The sequence below is a fragment of the Acipenser ruthenus genome, chromosome 5, assembly GCF_902713425.1.
Source record: "Acipenser ruthenus chromosome 5, fAciRut3.2 maternal haplotype, whole genome shotgun sequence".
Classification (NCBI taxonomy): Eukaryota; Metazoa; Chordata; class Actinopteri; order Acipenseriformes; family Acipenseridae; genus Acipenser; species Acipenser ruthenus.
The window spans coordinates 21,444,199-21,462,961 of record NC_081193.1 but is presented as its reverse complement, the minus strand read 5'-3'; the positions used below and the strand labels follow the sequence as shown (position 1 = coordinate 21,462,961).

General features: G+C 37.6%; 1 protein-coding gene across 2 annotated transcripts; it reads right to left on the bottom strand.

Moving 5' to 3' along the window:
* Nucleotides 1-1,178: 1,178 nt before the first annotated feature.
* Nucleotides 1,179-18,028, bottom strand: LOC117402186 (gremlin-2-like). 2 transcript variants are annotated; one of them, XM_059023817.1, is made up of 3 exons: nt 17,732-18,028; nt 10,245-10,320; nt 1,179-2,693 (listed from the first exon to the last, which is right to left on the bottom strand). In XM_059023817.1, exon 3 carries the CDS (start codon nt 2,690-2,692, stop codon nt 2,192-2,194), a length of 501 nt encoding a protein of 166 aa, XP_058879800.1. In that variant the 5' UTR covers nt 2,693; nt 10,245-10,320; nt 17,732-18,028; the 3' UTR covers nt 1,179-2,191. The 2 variants fall into 2 exon arrangements, with proteins under 2 accessions (XP_058879800.1, XP_033858982.1); XM_034003091.3 differs by lacking the exon at nt 10,245-10,320 and having other exon boundaries at nt 17,732-18,024.
* Between the last annotated feature and the right edge of the window lie 735 nt (nt 18,029-18,763).

Here is an 18,763-nt window from a genome sequence, read left to right as displayed (position 1 = left end):
GGGGAGGATAAACAATAGGGGTTTATTGTTATTTTTAAAAGAAAAACTGGAATCAGGATAATAACACAAAAATACTTCTTTGACAAGGTGTTTTAAAAAAATGATTTGTTTTTGATACACAATCATCCTTTTCCATGAAGGTTGCTGGTATTGCATTTATCCTATTGAACATATGTTGTCTTTAAAAGGACATACACCATATAGAAATGAGACTTCAGTTGCAGGGTGCATTTCCTAGTAAATGCTTTAAATAAATAAATCTTTTTTTATTATATCAGCTCTAGTGTTCTTTTGATGGCCAAATAACAATTAATACAAAAGGTAGTCACACAATGACAAGGACAAAGTAAAAATCAATGTTTCCACTGATAATTCTTTTTGTGATGTGGTACCTAATGGTACACACAAGCAAGGTAGAACTCATTCAGTCTTTCCACAAATTTCCCAAAAGAGGGCTACTAGTCAAGGGTCAAAATGTTTTCAATGACAGTTTTATAACCTTAATTTGTGTTTTATAATGCTCTGACAGAGTAAAATATCAAAGGTTTTAATTATGATTTATTATGTTTGTGAATGAATGACCTTTACTGTATTGTATTGCTATTTCTTGTCATTTTAAAATCCTTACCCCCTTAGAAACTAACATAACAAAAATATACTAACATCTGAGAAGTAAATAGCAGCCAACATAAATATAATTAGCGTAATTGTAGGTTAACACGAGTATGTTGTCAAAAGCATCATAATTGTTGGCAATATCAAATCGCTTATAAGAGGGGAAAGGGTTCTGCGATTATCTGGCACATGTATATACTATGGAAAAGAAAAAAATCCTTCTGAACAGAGCAGATTATCCTCAATAGGAAATAACAGAATGATTTAAAAATGAAAGTGGCAAAACAATAAAACTACTGTACACATTGATTACACTATTTCAAAGAGAAAATAAACATTTAAAAATAGAACTGTACATGTGTGTGTGTGTGTGTGTGTGTGTGTGTGTATATATATATATATATATATATATATATATATATATATATATATATATATATATATATATATATATATATATATATATATATATATATATATACTGTGTTTATATATATATATATATATATATATATATATATATATATATATATATATATATATATTTCTAAATACATTTTATTATACTTTAAATAAGTATAATTATCTCATTTTTTCAATATGTCAATATTATTTTCAGTGGAGTCCTTTTCTGAGACACTACTTGTCTGAGCCGGAGCTCAGTACAGTCCAGGCACCTCACTCAGGCAGCTTGTGTTCTCTTATCACGATCAGACTCATTAAGGAGTCTCCTATCTGTTTTGGCACCATATTGGTATCGTGTCTCAGGCAGCAGTCTTCAAAACAAAACGTCTCCAGGCTGGCAGATGTGTAGACTATGAAAAGTCAACAGTCATGTGAATCCATTTAAGGATGTTTAGTTTGTTCACACAAGGTTACGTACTTATCAGAAGACTAAATATATATAAAAAAGCGCCATATGATTATTTTCTTTATAGAGTCTAACAGCTTTCTGGCTGTTAAAAGCTGAGCAAGTTGTACATAAAACTAATCAAGTATTATAATCAGAAGGCTGTGTGGTCCAGTGGTTAAAGAAAAGGGCTTGTAACCAGGAGGTCCCGGTTCAAATCCCACCTCAGCCACTGACTCATTGTGTGACCCTGAGCAAGTCACTTAATCTCCTTGTGCTCCGTCTTTCAGGTGAGATGTAATTGAAAGTGACTCTGCAGCTGATGCATAGTTCACACACTCTAGTCTCTGTAAGTCGCCTTGGATAAAGGCGTCTGCTAAATAAACAAATAATAATAATCAGGCACACAATTTAAATATATTTCTATACTGTATATCTAGAACAACAGCTGCCAGGATTATTTATGTCCACAAATGTATGTAGTAAACTCTGAAGCTGTCTATAGAACATTTTCCAAATATATATATAATGTGTGTGTTTGTGTTTTAAATTGGGTTACTATTTAAAGCCGCCTTCTTGGAAGTAATAATTGGCTCAGGTTCAGTATTGTGCTGAAACACATGTTGTGGAGCCCCCTAAAATCAGTTCTAACTGATCCCTCCCTTGAGAAGAAATAAAAGTTCATAATAAAGCATTATTTGCATGGCAAACCCTGATAAGACTGTCTCACTGCTTGCCCGATTCACTAATGTTCACAGATATGCAGCGGCACTGTTTCACCCGCTGGATTTTCCGATGTCGGAAGGACGGCTGCAGCTCTGGGCAGTCCAGCTCAACAGTGAGAGTTGTGAACTTCTGTGGCTTGCAGAAGGCACAGGACTGGAAGGACTCCTGATCTTTCTTGATGTGCCGGGGGATGTAGAAGGAGTTGCACTGGCCATAACAGAAGCGGTTGATGACGGTGCGGCTCAGGCAGCCTTCCTCGCTGACGGTCTGTCGCAGCGGCTGGGTTTTGCACCAGTCACTCTTCAAGTACTTCCTCTCAGTCACCACGAGGGCCTCTTGGCTGGAAGCCAGGACCTCCTGTTTGCGAGTCCGCTTGTGCGAGGTGTTGTCGTTGTCCTTGTACGGTGAGGGAATCACCCCCTGCGGTCGGTTTTTCCCTGCTTCCACAACCGTAAAGAGGAATCCAGCCAGCAAGAACAAAATAACAAGCTTCCAGGACATCCTGCGGGATGAAGGACAAAAGAACATTCAGTCTAGTTTAGTAAAACAAATTAAAAAAATTATATTAGGCTTTAATGTGGTTTATTTTGTTTTGTTTTGTTAAGTAATAATAAGAAAAGGAAGAATACAAATGCTATTACAGTTTTCTTTGCTATATGTATGTAATTATCAATGAATTATTGTATTTTACAGGGATGTACTTGTTGAGTGATAGGAAGAAGACAAATCTAACAATATAACCCATACTCGGCTTCCCTTTTGCACACATCGCTGGCTGAGAGCAATTAAATCATAGTTTTGAGATATGAACATTTTACATGTTTAATATCAACACTAATCCGATGTCATTTTTCATTTTTTGCTTCTGATGTTTTAAAGTTCAGTCAGAGACATAAATCTTATAGAGAAAAAAAAGAAAAAAGGGGTAATTAACAAAGACATTAAGAGGGAGTATCATAAAAACCACTGAGGGCTTGGTGGTTGGAGAAAAATAACAACAATTATGCAGTTATATATCATTTGCACTGCAAATCAATTGCATATATGCATAAGTATAATGGCAATGGAATTAAGAGAATGACCTCGCTTACTCTGCTGCTCAGTCCACCAGACAGACTCTACTGTAATGCCCAAAGATGCATTACTCTAAGTTATTGTACTTTATACATTTCTTGGCCCCAGTACTTAGCCTCTCTTGGCCTCCCTTGCTCTCATGCAGCACTCTCCTTTAGAAAGCCCATCCTTCACTGATAAAACCCTCATTACCACATTACCTTTTCCTTTCCTATTCCCTGCATTCTCAGACCTTGTGGTGTCTGTGAGCGTACAAGAGTGAGTTATATGTGGTGAGTGTTGCAGTGGTTGACTGATGTAGTCTACAAGAAGCTGAGCTGGGAGTGAATGAGTTATTTTAAACTGGCACCAGGCTACTGCATGAAAATTAAGTCTGGCAACCGGACCTGGATTTAACCATTTAACCTAAAGGTTGAAAGACCAGACTGTTGTGTTATCAATCCCTTTCACTTAACTACTGAAACTAGCTTTGTAGCCAGGGCCGGCGTCAGGTTTTTGTGGCCCCCCCCCCCCCCCCCCGGACATACTTTTGTAAGAAATACAGTAGTAAAATCAAATGAATACCTGCAGTGCACTTTTAACTTTAGCCTACCGGCAACACAAAATAAATCATCCTGCTGCATTTTACACATTACTGTACATTAATTTTTTAATTAAAACTAAATGATTGTAGAAGATTTTCTTTTTTTATTGTAGTCTACTTAGTACACAATTAACAGAAAACAGAACACAAACTTCACAGAAATAATTTTTAAATTTGCATAGGAAATTTGACAGTGTGCTTATTGCAGTTTTTTAGATTTTCTTTTTTGTGTGTTTCTTTTTATTTGGAGGTTCCAAAGGTTCAGCAGGTTTAATTTTTGATGGTTTAAAATCATATAATTATAATAGGAATTTATGCATTGTGATAATAATAGATATTTTGATAATGATGCTCGACAAAACACTTGTCAAATGAAAGTCTTGACTGTTGGAATGTAAATGTGCCAATTATAAAATGTCCTTAATTGGCACATTTGGATAATTGTATGTCGAGATCAGCCAATAGGTTTTGGCTTTACGAAGACCTGGGGTGGACGGAAGCCAATAGGGAGTGAGAAGAGGCGGAACTAAGGGAACAGGATGCAAGCAGGAAAAGAAAAAAGGAGTGATCTAAAAAGTTTCACTGCATTGCATGCATATAGTTTAGTTTCGTAAAAACTAAACGTGTATCGCCCTAAAGGCTGTTTAAGTAGGATAGCTGGCACAGAAATAGAACATTTACTCATATTTGCAATTGTATTTCTGTATGTGTGTGTGGGCACTCCTCTGACGTCGGGGCTCAGATGCTAATGCCGGCCCTGTTTGTAGCATTGGGTATATTATCTAATGGGAATAATAATAATAATAATAATAATAATAATAATAATAATAATAATAATAATAATACCAGTTCTGTTTATTTAATTCATTTATATTTTCTTTATTCATGTAATGTTAAACACTAAGTAGATTAAAATTACATTTTTGTAATGTTGTTTGCTTTCATTCCAAGTGACTCTTATTGCAATTACTCATATGTAGTTTTCCTTTCTTTAACAAACATATTAACAGTGGTATTACAGCGCAAGTAAAAGTAAACTAAGGTATACATTGGCATTACCAGGCTTACTGTATAACTTGAGTTATGCACAATGCAAATCTAGCCTAAAGCCATGCAAGACTGGGCATTATACAAGTGTACCTCCCAGTCATTTCAACATCTCTCATTCCAAAATAATGTATGTGGCATAAGCTTGTTCAATAGGGTTTTAATAGAACTTAAGTCCCACCTTGGGTTATTTACTTTACAAACCTGTATGCACTCTGAAACAAAAGAGATTTCTGAAAATGTATCAGTGTAAAAATTAAAGTTGCATTTTGTGGGTTTCTGATGTTACACAACAACAACAACAAAATCGAGCCATTAACCAAGCTACAAATATGCAGACTTGTTAAGCATAGCAGATAAGAATATAGAGACATCAGAAATTATGAGGGGATTCAGCCCTGTTCTTAGTAGCTGGTTGATCTCAGAGCTATCAGGTCATAATAGAATCCGATCATTCAGCATCAACAGCTTGGCTAGTTAACCCATTCCATACCCTCACCTCCTTGCAAAGAACTGTCCTACCCTCTATCCTAAGCCTGTCTCCACTTAATTTCCAGCTGTGTCCTCTGGTCCTGGTTTCTAAGTAGAGACAAATAAATATCAGACGCTAGCTTTTAAAGTTTGGATTTGGATTGGCGCCTATAGTTAATAAAATGACTTGGCCCTGGCCCTGGATCTTGCTTTCTCTTCAGTGCCCCATCTGTGTTTGATGTAAAACGGAGAGTATAATGCTGTTGTTTGATACTGTCGCTGCAATCTCCCTACCCCAGCCCCCCCTGTCCCAGGCCACAGGAACCAGTCACCGGACAGTTTTCCCTTAGAACTTTAAACTATTTCAAATGGTTTCCTATGAGGACAGGAAAAGACAGATTAAGTTTAATTTGTCACTTTGTCAAGCACAGCGGGAACAATGAAGCTACACTCAAATTATTATTAAAGGGAACTGAAGTAACTCTGTCTATCAGCCTTGCATCTTTGCAACAGATGTTACTATTTGGAAAAAAAAAATCACAGGCTATTCCTTTAAAAATGCGGACACTGATTCTAATACACAATGTCAGCATTCCAGAATCTCTTTGTACTCCGCTAATAATTTTTTAGTTGAACCAGCTCAAATTCCACTTGACAAAAAGTTGGTGAAAAACACCTCCAGATACTTCATAAAACAGCTAGTTTTACTAAAGTAATTATACTCAGCACAGTAGGCACTGCCCACCAAATCATTTTCTGCAGAGAGCTTCCTGAGTCACCCTGAACACATTTTACTGTTTAAAGTGAGTGTTCTAAGACAGATTGTCAAAGATGGCTTTGTGTGGCATGTGGGTGGTGACGTCAGGTTCAGGAACAGGAAAGAAAACACAGGCAGTACTGCAGGGCAAAAAGACGCAGCATGCCGTTTAATTAAATACAAAAATAAAATAAAAAGTTTAAACACAAAAACACTGCTCACAGAGCAAAATAAATATTTAAACAAAACAAAATCACGAACACAAAAATCGGACAGCCAATACAGGTCAGGCTGGGCAAATGTCTTCACTGATCCTGTACGCTTTGTTTTTAGTTTTTAATTTTCTCTTTCTCTCTCGCTCTCGTTCCTCCTCTGAACATCCAACCCCGTGCAGCCAATCTGCAGGGCTTTTATATTCTGGCCGAGGGGTTAACTAGCTAGTTATTATCTTATTACTCCTCGGCCAGAGTGTACACGAGTTTAAATCAAGGGAAGTAATGTTAAAACTTTACAATGCATTAGTAAGACCTCACCTAGAATATTGTGTTCAGTTCTGGTCACCTTGTTACAAAAAGGATATTGCTGCTCTAGAAAGAGTGCAAAGAAGAGCAACCAGAATTATCCCGGGTTTAAAAGGCATGTCGTATGCAGACAGGCTAAAAGAATTGAATCTATTCAGTCTTGAACAAAGAAGACTACGCGACGATCTGATTCAAACATTCAAAATCCTAAAAGGTATAGAAAATGTCGACCCAGGGGACTTTTTTGACCTGAAAAAAGAAACAAGGACTAGGGGTCACAAATGGAGATTAGATAAAGGGGCATTCAAAACAGAAAATAGGAGGCACTTTTTTACGCAGAGAATTGTGAGGGTCTGGAACCAACTCCCCAGTAATGTTGTTGAAGCTGACACCCTGGGATCCTTCAAGAAGCTGCTTGATGAGATTCTGGGATCAATAAGCTACTAACAACCAAACGAGCAAGATGGGCTGAATGGCCTCCTCTCGTTTGTAAGCTTTCTTATGTTCTTATGTTCTTAAAAATGATCCGCGACTGTCAGCTAATTAAAAATAGTAGCTGATCAGTCACGCATCTTCACGAGGTTCTAAAAACACACAAAAACAATAACGCATAATTGTGGCGGCTTTTGTCCGCGCCGCAACAATAATAATACAATAAATCATAATAATATAATCAAAATACAAAACATACAAATATACAAATAATAATAATACAGGGGCGGGGTGAACCCCGTCACACAGATGAAGAGACGTACTGTACTATAATTCACTCAAGTCTCCCTTTCAGAAATCAGGTAGCATGTGCATATTCTGCAGCTTATACTCGTTCTGTGACATGCAGAAGGTAGACATTTTAACCTATGCTTGCTTGGAGGTCTTCCTTTTCACTGTTATGGAAGTGAGTTTGCCCCCGAGGTGAAGGAAGAGGTCTAAAACGTCAGGTTTCCCACACTGGAGAAGAAGAGGGCCTGTTGTTGAACAAGGAGCAGGCCAACAGTGCCACTTCCTGCAGGTGCTCTTGTGGAGGGCTGCACAGTTTAAACAGCATAGATCCAGTTTCATTGCGATGGACTAGATGGGAGAGCCTGCTTAAATTGAATCTATGATCAATCAAAAAGTTAGCATTTTTTTCAAGAAAAGCTCCTGCTGAAAGAACAACTAGAAAGTGGAAAAAAAGGAGAAAATAGATCTGAACAGGCAATAGGAAGTGCAACCTTTGATCTATGTCTCCTGTTTCAATCCCATGGTTTCATTACAATTTCCTCAACTCTGGGAAAAAAAAACAATGCTCCTTCGTGGTAGAGAAAGGGAAAGAGAAAGGCTTTATAACTGAAAACAGAACTTTAAAGGAGACATCTACTTGTTCTTTGTGTGTGTGTGTGTTACATGTTCCTATATGTTGCTACAACTGTTTAATTAAGATGTGTGTATTTTTTTATTTTATTTTTTTTTGACATCCTGACCAGTTTTTTACACTATTAAATTGCAGTCCACTGTGTTGTGTTTCCATGATGGCTTCACATGTACCCTTCAGTAAACTATCTCAGAACTACATTTCCCATCACCCCATCATACATACAAAAACAAGAGGATGATGGGAAATGTAGTTTTGAAGTTCTACTAACGGGTACATGTGAAGTGGAGACACAGCATAGTGGACTGCAATTTAATAGTGTAAAAAAACGTGCAGGATGTCAATAAAATTAAATAAAAACAACACACACACCTTACTTAACCAGTTGTAGCAACATATAGGAACACGTAACAAACACAAAACAAAGAAACAATTGGATGTCCCCTTTAATGCAGACATCATGTTAGGCTGTAGAAAATTATTACAATACTGAACTCAGTAGACTAATTGGGCACCCTAAATGGGATCGTCTCCAATTCAATAACAGCTAATTGCGATTCCCAGAAAACATATTTTTATGTAACAGAACAACTAAATCCCATACTGATACACAACCAAACCACTGGAGCCGCTTGACGTGCGATAATGACATACACCTCCTACACAATCACGCTTGTGATCTTTACTAATAACAACGGAACAACGGCTTGTCTAGACTGACTGACTAAGCTGTGTTTCTTAATGAACATCAAAAACAGCTTGCTTCATGCCAGCAGTCTTATTTACATTTATAGTATTTAACATTTTGTATGGAGGAGGGCCCAACAACATTCTAATTACAAACCAATTACTGCCTGCTTAACTAAATGACATAGATTAAAAATTTACCACTAAGTATGTTTGGGCATGTGGGGGTAATTTATTTGGGCAATTATGTATTCAGTAAAAAAGCTTTGACATGTCCATCAATAACGTCTTTGAATCTTAAAAGCACCTTAATTATGTAACACAATTGACATGTGTGAAGCTGAATGCATAATTCTAGCTGCCCTTACCTTACAAAAGACTATGAGTTAGCCAATCATAACTTATTATATTTGCAGTTCATGACATATTCTACCTTTGTGGTCCACACAATAAGATCGGAGAACTCGCCAACTACAGACATGAATTCAAGATAAATAATTCTTCATGGAGACCAACGTTTTACTGGACATCCTAGAGCAGGGGTGCCCAATCCTGGTCCTGGAGGGCCGGTGTCCTCCTGGCTTTTGTTCCAACTGTCCCCTAAATTACTTAATTGTACCAATCAAGCACTTATTAGAAGCTTAATTGATCCAATTAAGCAATTTAGTGTACAGTTGGAACAAAAACCAGGAGGGCATCGGCCTTCCAGGACCAGGATTGGGCACCCCTGTCCTAGAGTCATCAACGTACGTGTGCAGAGCCAGAACAGTTCTGATAACGTTAATTTATTTATTTTAATTACTGTATGTGACTTCACTAAGAGAATCAAGCTTGAATGTTGCTTTGAAAAAGATTAAAAGAGTAAAGCATTCATTCAAAAATATTTTGATACTGAAAATGACATTTAGTAAAAATAGATTTTTTTGACATTTAAAATTAATGACACTGAAGTGAAATCTGTAAATAAAGTCACTTGATGAAGTGTTAAATCGTGATGAATGCCAAATGCAAAATATATTTTGTGCTGGAACTTAATGGCTCCCACAATCCAATATGCACAGGACATAGACCTCAGTACAATTAAAGGGCTGGCATGAGAAAGTTTCCTCTAAAAGAACATATTCTTCTACAGCTGCATTCTCAGTGCTAGAATTCAGCGCACAGCTTACAGCATTGCAGCTACATCTGATGCACTTTGACCTTTACTGCTCTACGTTGACATCTACTCTTCCCTAATACGGCTACATTGCTGAAACTTGACCTCTGGGCCCAGCGTTCCCACACAACTATTGCAATACAGACCTTCTGGGTGACCTTTTATGCCTGACAACTACTATCTGTTCCTGCCCAGTTATCAAAAGCGTTATCAGATTCTGGATTAATTGGCACAGAAATATTTATGAAAAATAAACTTCAAATGTAGAGTGAGCAAGACTGCAAAGACAGGTAGGTTGAAATACCTGGTTACTGGTTGGTTTTAAATGATTGATGGTTGACAGGTACACGTTTAGAGATAACATTAAAAACCGCCGAGGCAGAATTCTCACAGTGACACATACCTCTTGTCCTTCAGTTTCTTCTAAGAAAGTCAGTTTTATAAGCTTTGGATTATTTCCTGTTCTTAATCAAAATGATCTGGGAAGATAAAGGGGTTAAACACTGATGTAATGCAGTAGAGTTGTATACAGTTTTGCTAAAGGCACATATCCTTTCAAACAGATCATGTTTGTTTTTGCTACAAATCTGCCTTTAATTGCAATTATTCATCATGGAAGGTCCCAGACTGACAGTGGTGGAGACTGCAGTGCTCTGTTTATCCATACATCAGTTACAACACAGTCAGAGAAAGTACAAGTTTGTTCACATTGTTTCTCCCCACTGTGTAGTGGAGTGCCCTGGATAAACCACTTTCACACCATTTCAAACTTTGGCTTCCTACAGCAGCGTCAGCTAGTGCTAGTTCAGTCATGAATTTGTAAAGTACAGTAAGCTCAGACCAACAGAAGAAACACTGTTGCATTTTGTTCGATTAAGTGCATTTAAAAGGAGTTCTAAACACTATTAACACAAGCAACATTATCATTGGTTCCCCTTTTCGCCTGTTGAAGCAGATCAACAGTTCCTGAATTAAAGCAAGAAATCAAGTGAAGAACCAAAAGAATCTCAGCAGAATAAAAGGGGGAACAGATAATAATGTTTATACAAATAATATAAGGTAGATTCAAGTCTTGGTTAGCATATATTTAGCCCTCTTATGACATATGTATATCCTACATGAAAAACAAAATACTGGTTTATTTTGTCATATTTTATAAGGGATACATAGTGAGATAAATATACGTGATATATGTAATCGCATATACTGTATGCGACTAAAATCACGCTATATATCAATCAATCAATCAATCAATCTTTATTTTACATAGCGCCTTTCATAGTGGACCACCATCACAAAGCGCTTTACAAGATGCAGTAACAACAAGAAAATCCGTAATACTTTAAATACAGAGAACTGCATAATACATGACATACAGTAAAAAAAAATGCATAAAACAATACAAGCATTCCATTCTTTTGCACTTCTGTGACTAGATTGAAAAATGTGCTAATATATAAAATTGTTAGATTAACAACATTCCACAACATCTGGGAACAGGAATCAAAGCAATTATAAATATAATGTTCTGCTTACAGTACATAGTGTCAAGCAGGTCAGAATTTGAGGAAATCCAACTGAAGGTGATTTTTAAGAATACAAACAAACTAGAATGTAAAATAAAAGGCATGCTTTCTGAAAAGTGCAGGGAACCATGGAAGAATGTTGTAAGCAGTCAGCAAGGAATTATACTCCAGCGTAAAACAGAACAGGCCCGTGGGAGAGGGCAGCATTAATGACAGACTGGAGCAGTGAAGGGCCTGGCACGGATCTGATACGGCAAGCTTTACGCGCTCTGTGCTTACAGAAGGCTACACTTCTCTCAGTGTACTGTTTAAATCCTATTTACCGTTGTTTTCCTGAAGTCACATTTTTTATAATTTCATTTTGTTGGTGGTCTGCTCGTTCGAGGTTCTCAAGATTAACATCTTTAAGCAGGACTGTGGCAGGGCAGAAGAGCCCTGCACGTAAACATGTGGCAGGACAGAACAGAGCCCTGCACGTAAACATGTGGCAGGGCAGAAGAGAGCCCTGCACGTAAACATGTGGCAGGCCGGAAGAGAGCCCTGCACGTAAACATGTGGCAGGCCGGAAGAGAGCCCTGCACGTAAACATGTGGCATGGCAGAAACGAGCCCTGCACGTAAATATGTGGCAGGGCAGAAGAGCCCTGCATGTAAACATGTGGCAGAGCAGAAGAGAGCCCTGCACGTAAACATGTGGCAGGCCGGAAGAGAGCCCTGCATGTAAACATGTGGCAGAGCAGAAGCGAGCCCTGCACGTAAATATGTGGCAGGGCAGAAGAGCCATGCATGTAAACATGTGGCAGAGCAGAAGAGAGCCCTGCACGTAAACATGTGGCAGGGCAGAAGAGAGCCCTGCACGTAAACATGTGGCAGGGCAGAAGAGAGCCCTGCACGCAATTAGTGGGGCAGGGCAAAGCCCTGCCTGTAAATAAATGTATAGTGTTTGTTTATATAAAAAGTAATGGTTTGTGTTGGTTATAAAAAAAAACAAAACTGATGTATTATGATTTAAAAAGGATTGGGTTATTGTTATTATTAATGTACTATTTTGAGGTGCATTTAAAATAATGGTTTGTGGGGATGTACTGTTATGATTTAAAATGTATTGTTTTATGTTTATTTATAACGAGTGTGTGTTATTGTTTGGCAGCGTGGATGGGGTTACAGCCCCATCCCTGTAAACTCCTGCAGAACGGGAGCGAGAGAGAGAAGGAAACATTTTTAAAAAGAGAAAGTAAACAATTGCTTTGCGAGCTGGAAGCACCAGCACGATACTTGTTGTGGGTGGAGGTATATTTTGTGCTGAGAGATTTATTTGTGTTCAGCCTGTTTATTTTTTGGCTCTGTGAGCTGTTTTTGTGAAAGTGTTTTGTTCTATTTTTGTTTGAATTTAATAAATATGTGCACCAGTGTATCAACTCGCAGTGCCTGTCTCTTTCAGCTTCCTGGTCTGGGTATGTCACCACCAAGCCATCCTGCCACAAGGGTGTTGAAGCTTTGAAGTTAAACTTTTTTTATTTTTTTTTGTTTTGAATGCTGTTTCGGTAGCTTTCAATAAGATGTTCATTCTTTTTGAGAAACTCTTTGAAGCTTTATGTCCCAAAATAGTATACTTAAACTGTGTCATAACATTACATTTGCGCCTGTTTAATTTATTTGAAAGTGAAAACTTTTTTTTTTTAAATGTACTTTTGCGGTCAACTCTTTAAATAAAGAGGTCCAATGCCTTGTTGAGGGATATTCTGAGGCTAACTGGGCACCTCCACTGAGAGTATGCATATGCCCTTAATAAGAAATACTCCACACACAAAAAACGATCTTTTAGTACTTCTGGATCACAATCAAATGCTGACTCATTGAGCATAAACAACTGGCAGACATACAACATTATCTCAATAAAATAATTGCAACAGAACAAAAAAATAAAACAAACAAAGCATGCACGAATGGTGATGTCAGAAACCCTAATTCTCCAAGATGGGGTGGGAAACATCCTTTCTTAGACATATTGTGCTGTAGGTGACACATTCTCCACAATGCAACCAACCCCTTGGTGGAAGCACCTTTGGCAGCAATTACAGCTGTGAGTCTGTTGGGATAAGTCTCAACTTTGCACACCTAGATTTGGCAATATTTGACAATTCTTCTTTACAAAACTGTTCAAGCTCTGTCAAGTTCCTTGGGGAGTGTTGATGGACAGCAATCTTCAAGTCGTGCCACAAATTTTCAATTGGATTTAGGTCGGGGCTCTGACTGGGTCACTCAAGGACATTTACCTTTTAGTTCCTTAGCCACTCCAGTGTAGCTTTGGCTGTGTGGTTTGGGTCATTGCCATGCTGAAAGGTGAACTTCCGTCCCAGTTTCAGCTTTCTTGCAGAGGGCAGCAGGTTTTCCTCAAGGACTTCTCTGTACTTTGCTCCATTCATTTTGCCTTCTATCCTGACAAGTGTCCCAGTCCCTGCCGATGAGAAACATCCCCATGACATGATGCTGCCACCACCATGCTTCACAGGAGGGATGGTGTTCTTTGGGTTATGCGCTGTGTTGGGTTTGCGCCAAACATAACGCTTTGCATTTAGGCCAAAAAGTTCCATTTTAGTTTCGTCAGACCACAAAACTTTTTGCCACATGGCTACAGAATCCCCTGAGTGTTTTTTTGCATACTTCAAACAGGATTCAAGGTGGGCTTTCTTGAGTAATGGCTTCCTTCTTGCCACCCTACCATACAGGCCAGATTTGTGGAGTGCTTGGGATATTGTCGTCACATGCACACTTGGCCAAGACCGGTCTTGGCCATAAAAAGCATGTAGCTCTTGTAAAGTTGCATTGGCCTCTTGGTACCTCTCTGATCAGTCTCCTTCTTGCTTGGTCATCCAGTTTGGAGGGACGGCCTGATTTAGGCAGGGTCTTGGTGGTGCCATACACTTTCCACTTCTTAATAATCGTCTTGACCATGCTCCAAGGGATATTCAAGGCCTTTGATATTTGTTTATACCCATCCTGATTGGTGCCTTTCAACAACTTTGTCCCGGAGTTCTTTTGAAAGCTCCTTGGTGCTCATGGTTGAGTCTTTGCTTTGAAATACACTACCCAGCAGAAGGAACCTACAGGAACTGCTGAATTTATCCTGAAATCATGTGAATCACTACAATTTAACACAGGTGGAGGCCATTTAACTTGATTCTGTGATTCTGAAGGCGATTGGTTACACCTGAGCTAATTTAGGATTGCTATTACAAGGGGGGTGGACACTTATCCAACCAAGCTATTTTAGATTTTATTTTTAATTAATTTTCTACAAATTTCTAGAATATGTTTTTCATTTGGAAGTTGTGGGGTAGGATGTGTAGATAAATTAAAAAAAAACTACTTTGATGCAATTCCAGGCTATAAGGCAACAAAAGGTGAAAATTTTGAAAGGGGGTGTAGACTTTCTATAGGCACTGTATATAGCCCATACATAATGACCAAGGTAAGTATTGTACGACATGGGCCTCACCATACTGTATGATTACATCTCTCTGTCCCAGGTCTGCTTCCCTTACTGACTAGCCAAGAGGGCATAAGCAAGCTCCAAAATGTTTAATCTCCTTCAGACCCTTTTTTTAAAAATACATTTTGGTTAACATATGCCCCCCAGTTAAATTGGTATGAAAACAGAATTACAAGGTGTTTTAGGAACAGACAAAATGTCATTACAATAGATTTGCCTGAGGATGTTTGGACGGAGGCTTGTAGTAACCACAAACTGCCTTGGTAATCAACTGCAGCTGACAGATAGCAGCGTGTACGCAGGTCTAGCACATGCTGTTTCAAAAGCCATTCACCAACTGCTTAGTTTCCCACACATGGTATAAAATAAATAACACACTTCCCCTTTTTTTGGTTAGCTGTGGTTTAGAAGTGGTAACGCTTTGGAACTTTGCAACAGCAGCAACAGCTTAGGCTGCAGCTCATACAGTAGTTTACATGCCTTCCACTTCAGCGACCTTTCTCTCTAATTGGCAAGGTGAATGAGATGGATGGAAAACCAAACACTTCACCTTGTCTGAGACAAGGGACAAATGGTGTAGAGTAATAGCGGAGGTCAAGCAACCCAAAATAAGTGTCCATACACTTTTGGTATCAGAAGTGAACAGCCATTTAGGATTGAGCAATATTTATTTACTTTTCCTAGCATTTACTGTACAAAATACTTTATTTCTAGTACATTTAATTTTTTAAAAAAAGGTTTACACCTCAGAGCCCACAAAACAAACAAACCTTTTCTAGCAAAGATAAGAATTGTATTTACTGAAACTCACATAATGAAAATATTATCTTATCGTCTTTTTAAAAGTCTTTTCAGTTTATTCAGGGTGTAGCAGCTGGAATGTTGAAATCTGGTGGGACTTTTGTGCAGAGCAACAAAACAAAAAACAAAAAACAAAACCATGGGCTTTAATGTATCATAAATATTCCAGTTTAACAGCAACCTAGCCAAACTGTGAGCCATAACTATGGGAAAGATGCAGGTAATCTTTAAAAATAAGTAAAACCTTATTCAAAAGTATATACACTGTTATTCTCAAAGATAGTATAAATCTTGGAGCAAATATACATCAATATACCATTTCAAACATACTGTGCCAAATACTTGCAAGATGCCAAAGTTAATACAATAGTCATCTGGAATATATTTGTTGACATTTTCAAAAGTATGTCACACAAATTCCAAGATTATTCATTTTGAAATCTCATCCGTCAAAATGCCAACGCCTATTATAAACACACATCAAACTGAATCATCTGTCGTACATGATGCTAGCATTGCAGAATGAGTCCCAGTGCTGGACTTGGCTATAGACCAGTGAAGTTGAATGATCAGTCTACTTGAACAAAATGAAAGCATTCACTAAAACCTTTGTCTTGCCTATGCTATGAATGCCCTGATGTAGACTATACTGTAGGACACATATCATAAATTGTAGTGTGTTAGAATGTGGACTGCAGATTTATACCGCAGTGCGTCCGCTGCTTGGCTCGGACAGGCTCTGCCTGGAATGTAAGTCTATAGGAATCTCACCAGCAGTAAAGAACCTGGAGACACTGTTTACAATGCTAGCAGGTTGTTATCTTCCGATGCAGAGCATACACACCAGATGGGAGATTAAGAATCAATTAAGAGTCTTTAAGGAATTTAAACCTTGACTTTGTATGTTAAAATGATTGTGTCAATTAAATAAACAAATAAAAAATCCTGAAATAAGATTGTTGAGCCAAAACTAAATAAAGCAATACAATATCAATATATATATATATATATATATATATATATATATATATATATATATATATATATATATCCCATATTCCATATTTGGATAAAATAAATAAGTCCTGCATGATACTGTAGAACAGCCACTGCATTAGACCAACCAAACTGTTTGTCAATGGTCATTCACAATATAGGGTTGATTATATCATGTGGATCCCGCTATCTGTGACACTATAAGCCGGATGTTTAGTATATTGTCCAATTCACATTGACCATTATTGAGAATTAAATATTATATTCAATAAAACTTCAAAGTCTGCCCTGAAGTATCAGTAAACAGCAGTGATGCTGTAAAAATAATAATTAAAAAAAGAACCAAATTTGATCTAAGAATCAAAAATACAGATTTTCTTTTTTAAAAATCCTCTTTCCTAAACAAGCTAACTGTACAAGGTGGAAGCAGTCACATTGCAAGTAATCAGATCATTAACCCCGCAGCCACTCCAGATTTTTGATAAATGCCTGTAAATAAATTGTTTAGAATGATCCTTAACTTTTATTCACAAAGCATATTTATCAATACATATTATTATTATTATTATTATTATTATTATTATTATTATTATTATTATGACAAGTTAACTTTTTTCAAACGTATATGTTTAAATTTGCTCTTTAATTTTAACAGAGAATAATCAATTTTTTAACAAAAATTTGAATCACTTGTTATAAATAATACAGCTTAATACACAATTTTGACTTAAACAAAAATCTAAATAGCCAAAAATATCCGTTCTCAAATTACTGCAGTGCTCATGCTGACTGTACAAGCTTCGCTTGGGAATTACATGAATTCAATCTATTGAACATATTCTAAAGCTTTGAAAAACTTTTTTTCTTTTTTTTTTGTAAGAATCCCCTCCAACAACCCACTGAAAGAAGCAGCACATGTTCTGTTTTACTTGACAGCATAATTACAAATGCTAATATAATAAGTTCCAGGTTACTATTATGTAATATTATACTATGACTTTCTTACCTACAAGCAGAAAGCATGAGCAATATTCCCCAGTTAAAACAGAACCCTTTAAACAGGCTGAAGCTGTACCTTTATTTTGCAGTATCCCTGCAATGCTGGCTCTGTGTGCTGGTGAGGGTATTCCAGAAGCAGTAGCAGTCAATGAAGATCTTCACTTCTGAGCCCCTGGTGAGTCCACACTGCTGCTGATGCCCATGAGAAGTGTGCTGCTGTAAGGGGGGTGGAAGGGTAGTGGCTGTTTGAAGTCTCGGTTCTGGCTCCTCTCAGTCATGTGCATGGGGATGTTATCACAGACTTTAGTGATCACAGGGTTTCTATTGGCTCTGATCACTAAACAAATCACACCAAGTCTCTCCTCTCTCTCTCTCTCTCTCTCTCTCTCTCTCTCTCTCTCTCTCTCTCTCTCTGCCTCCCTTTCACCAACTTTCTTCACTCTTTCTTACTCAGTCTATAACTGCATGGCTCTTATGCTAAGCAAGGTTTTTGTGTCAGTTTGGATTGGTATCATTGGTCTCCCTTTTCTTTAGGTTCTTTGATTGGTTCTGATTGTTTGAGTACAACACTATCTTTCTGGTATATAATCACTTCCTGGGTGCCTGATTGTAGCTGCTGTAGATCACTGAGCCACATCACAGGAAGTGATTACTACTTTCACTTCTGAAGCTTTGTGTTTGTAATGCCATCATATTCAGAATATAAATATAAAATTCTAACAAAGAACCTACAGATATTTAACGGAAGAAGAAAGAGACCTAAGTACTGCTATTCAGTTAAGAAAGCTGCATAGATATGATTCCCCTTTTGTCTCTTCCCATATGAACTGGAATAGCGATGATACATCAATTTATGATACATTCTACACCTCCTAGCTTTTCTTTTTTCAGTACAATTCAGGCAACCAATCACAAGCCAGAACATAAGATAATGTGATACTCTCAAGAATATTATTTTAAAAGGCTTTGACTGTGCAGTTTGTGTTATAACACATACATTTGTTTTTGTTTGTTTTACTCTAAAAGTAATAAAGCAGCTTTGTATAGATCTGCTGTACACTGCACACCCTTATGGAACGATTAGCTGAGTGAAGGTCTAAGGGACAGT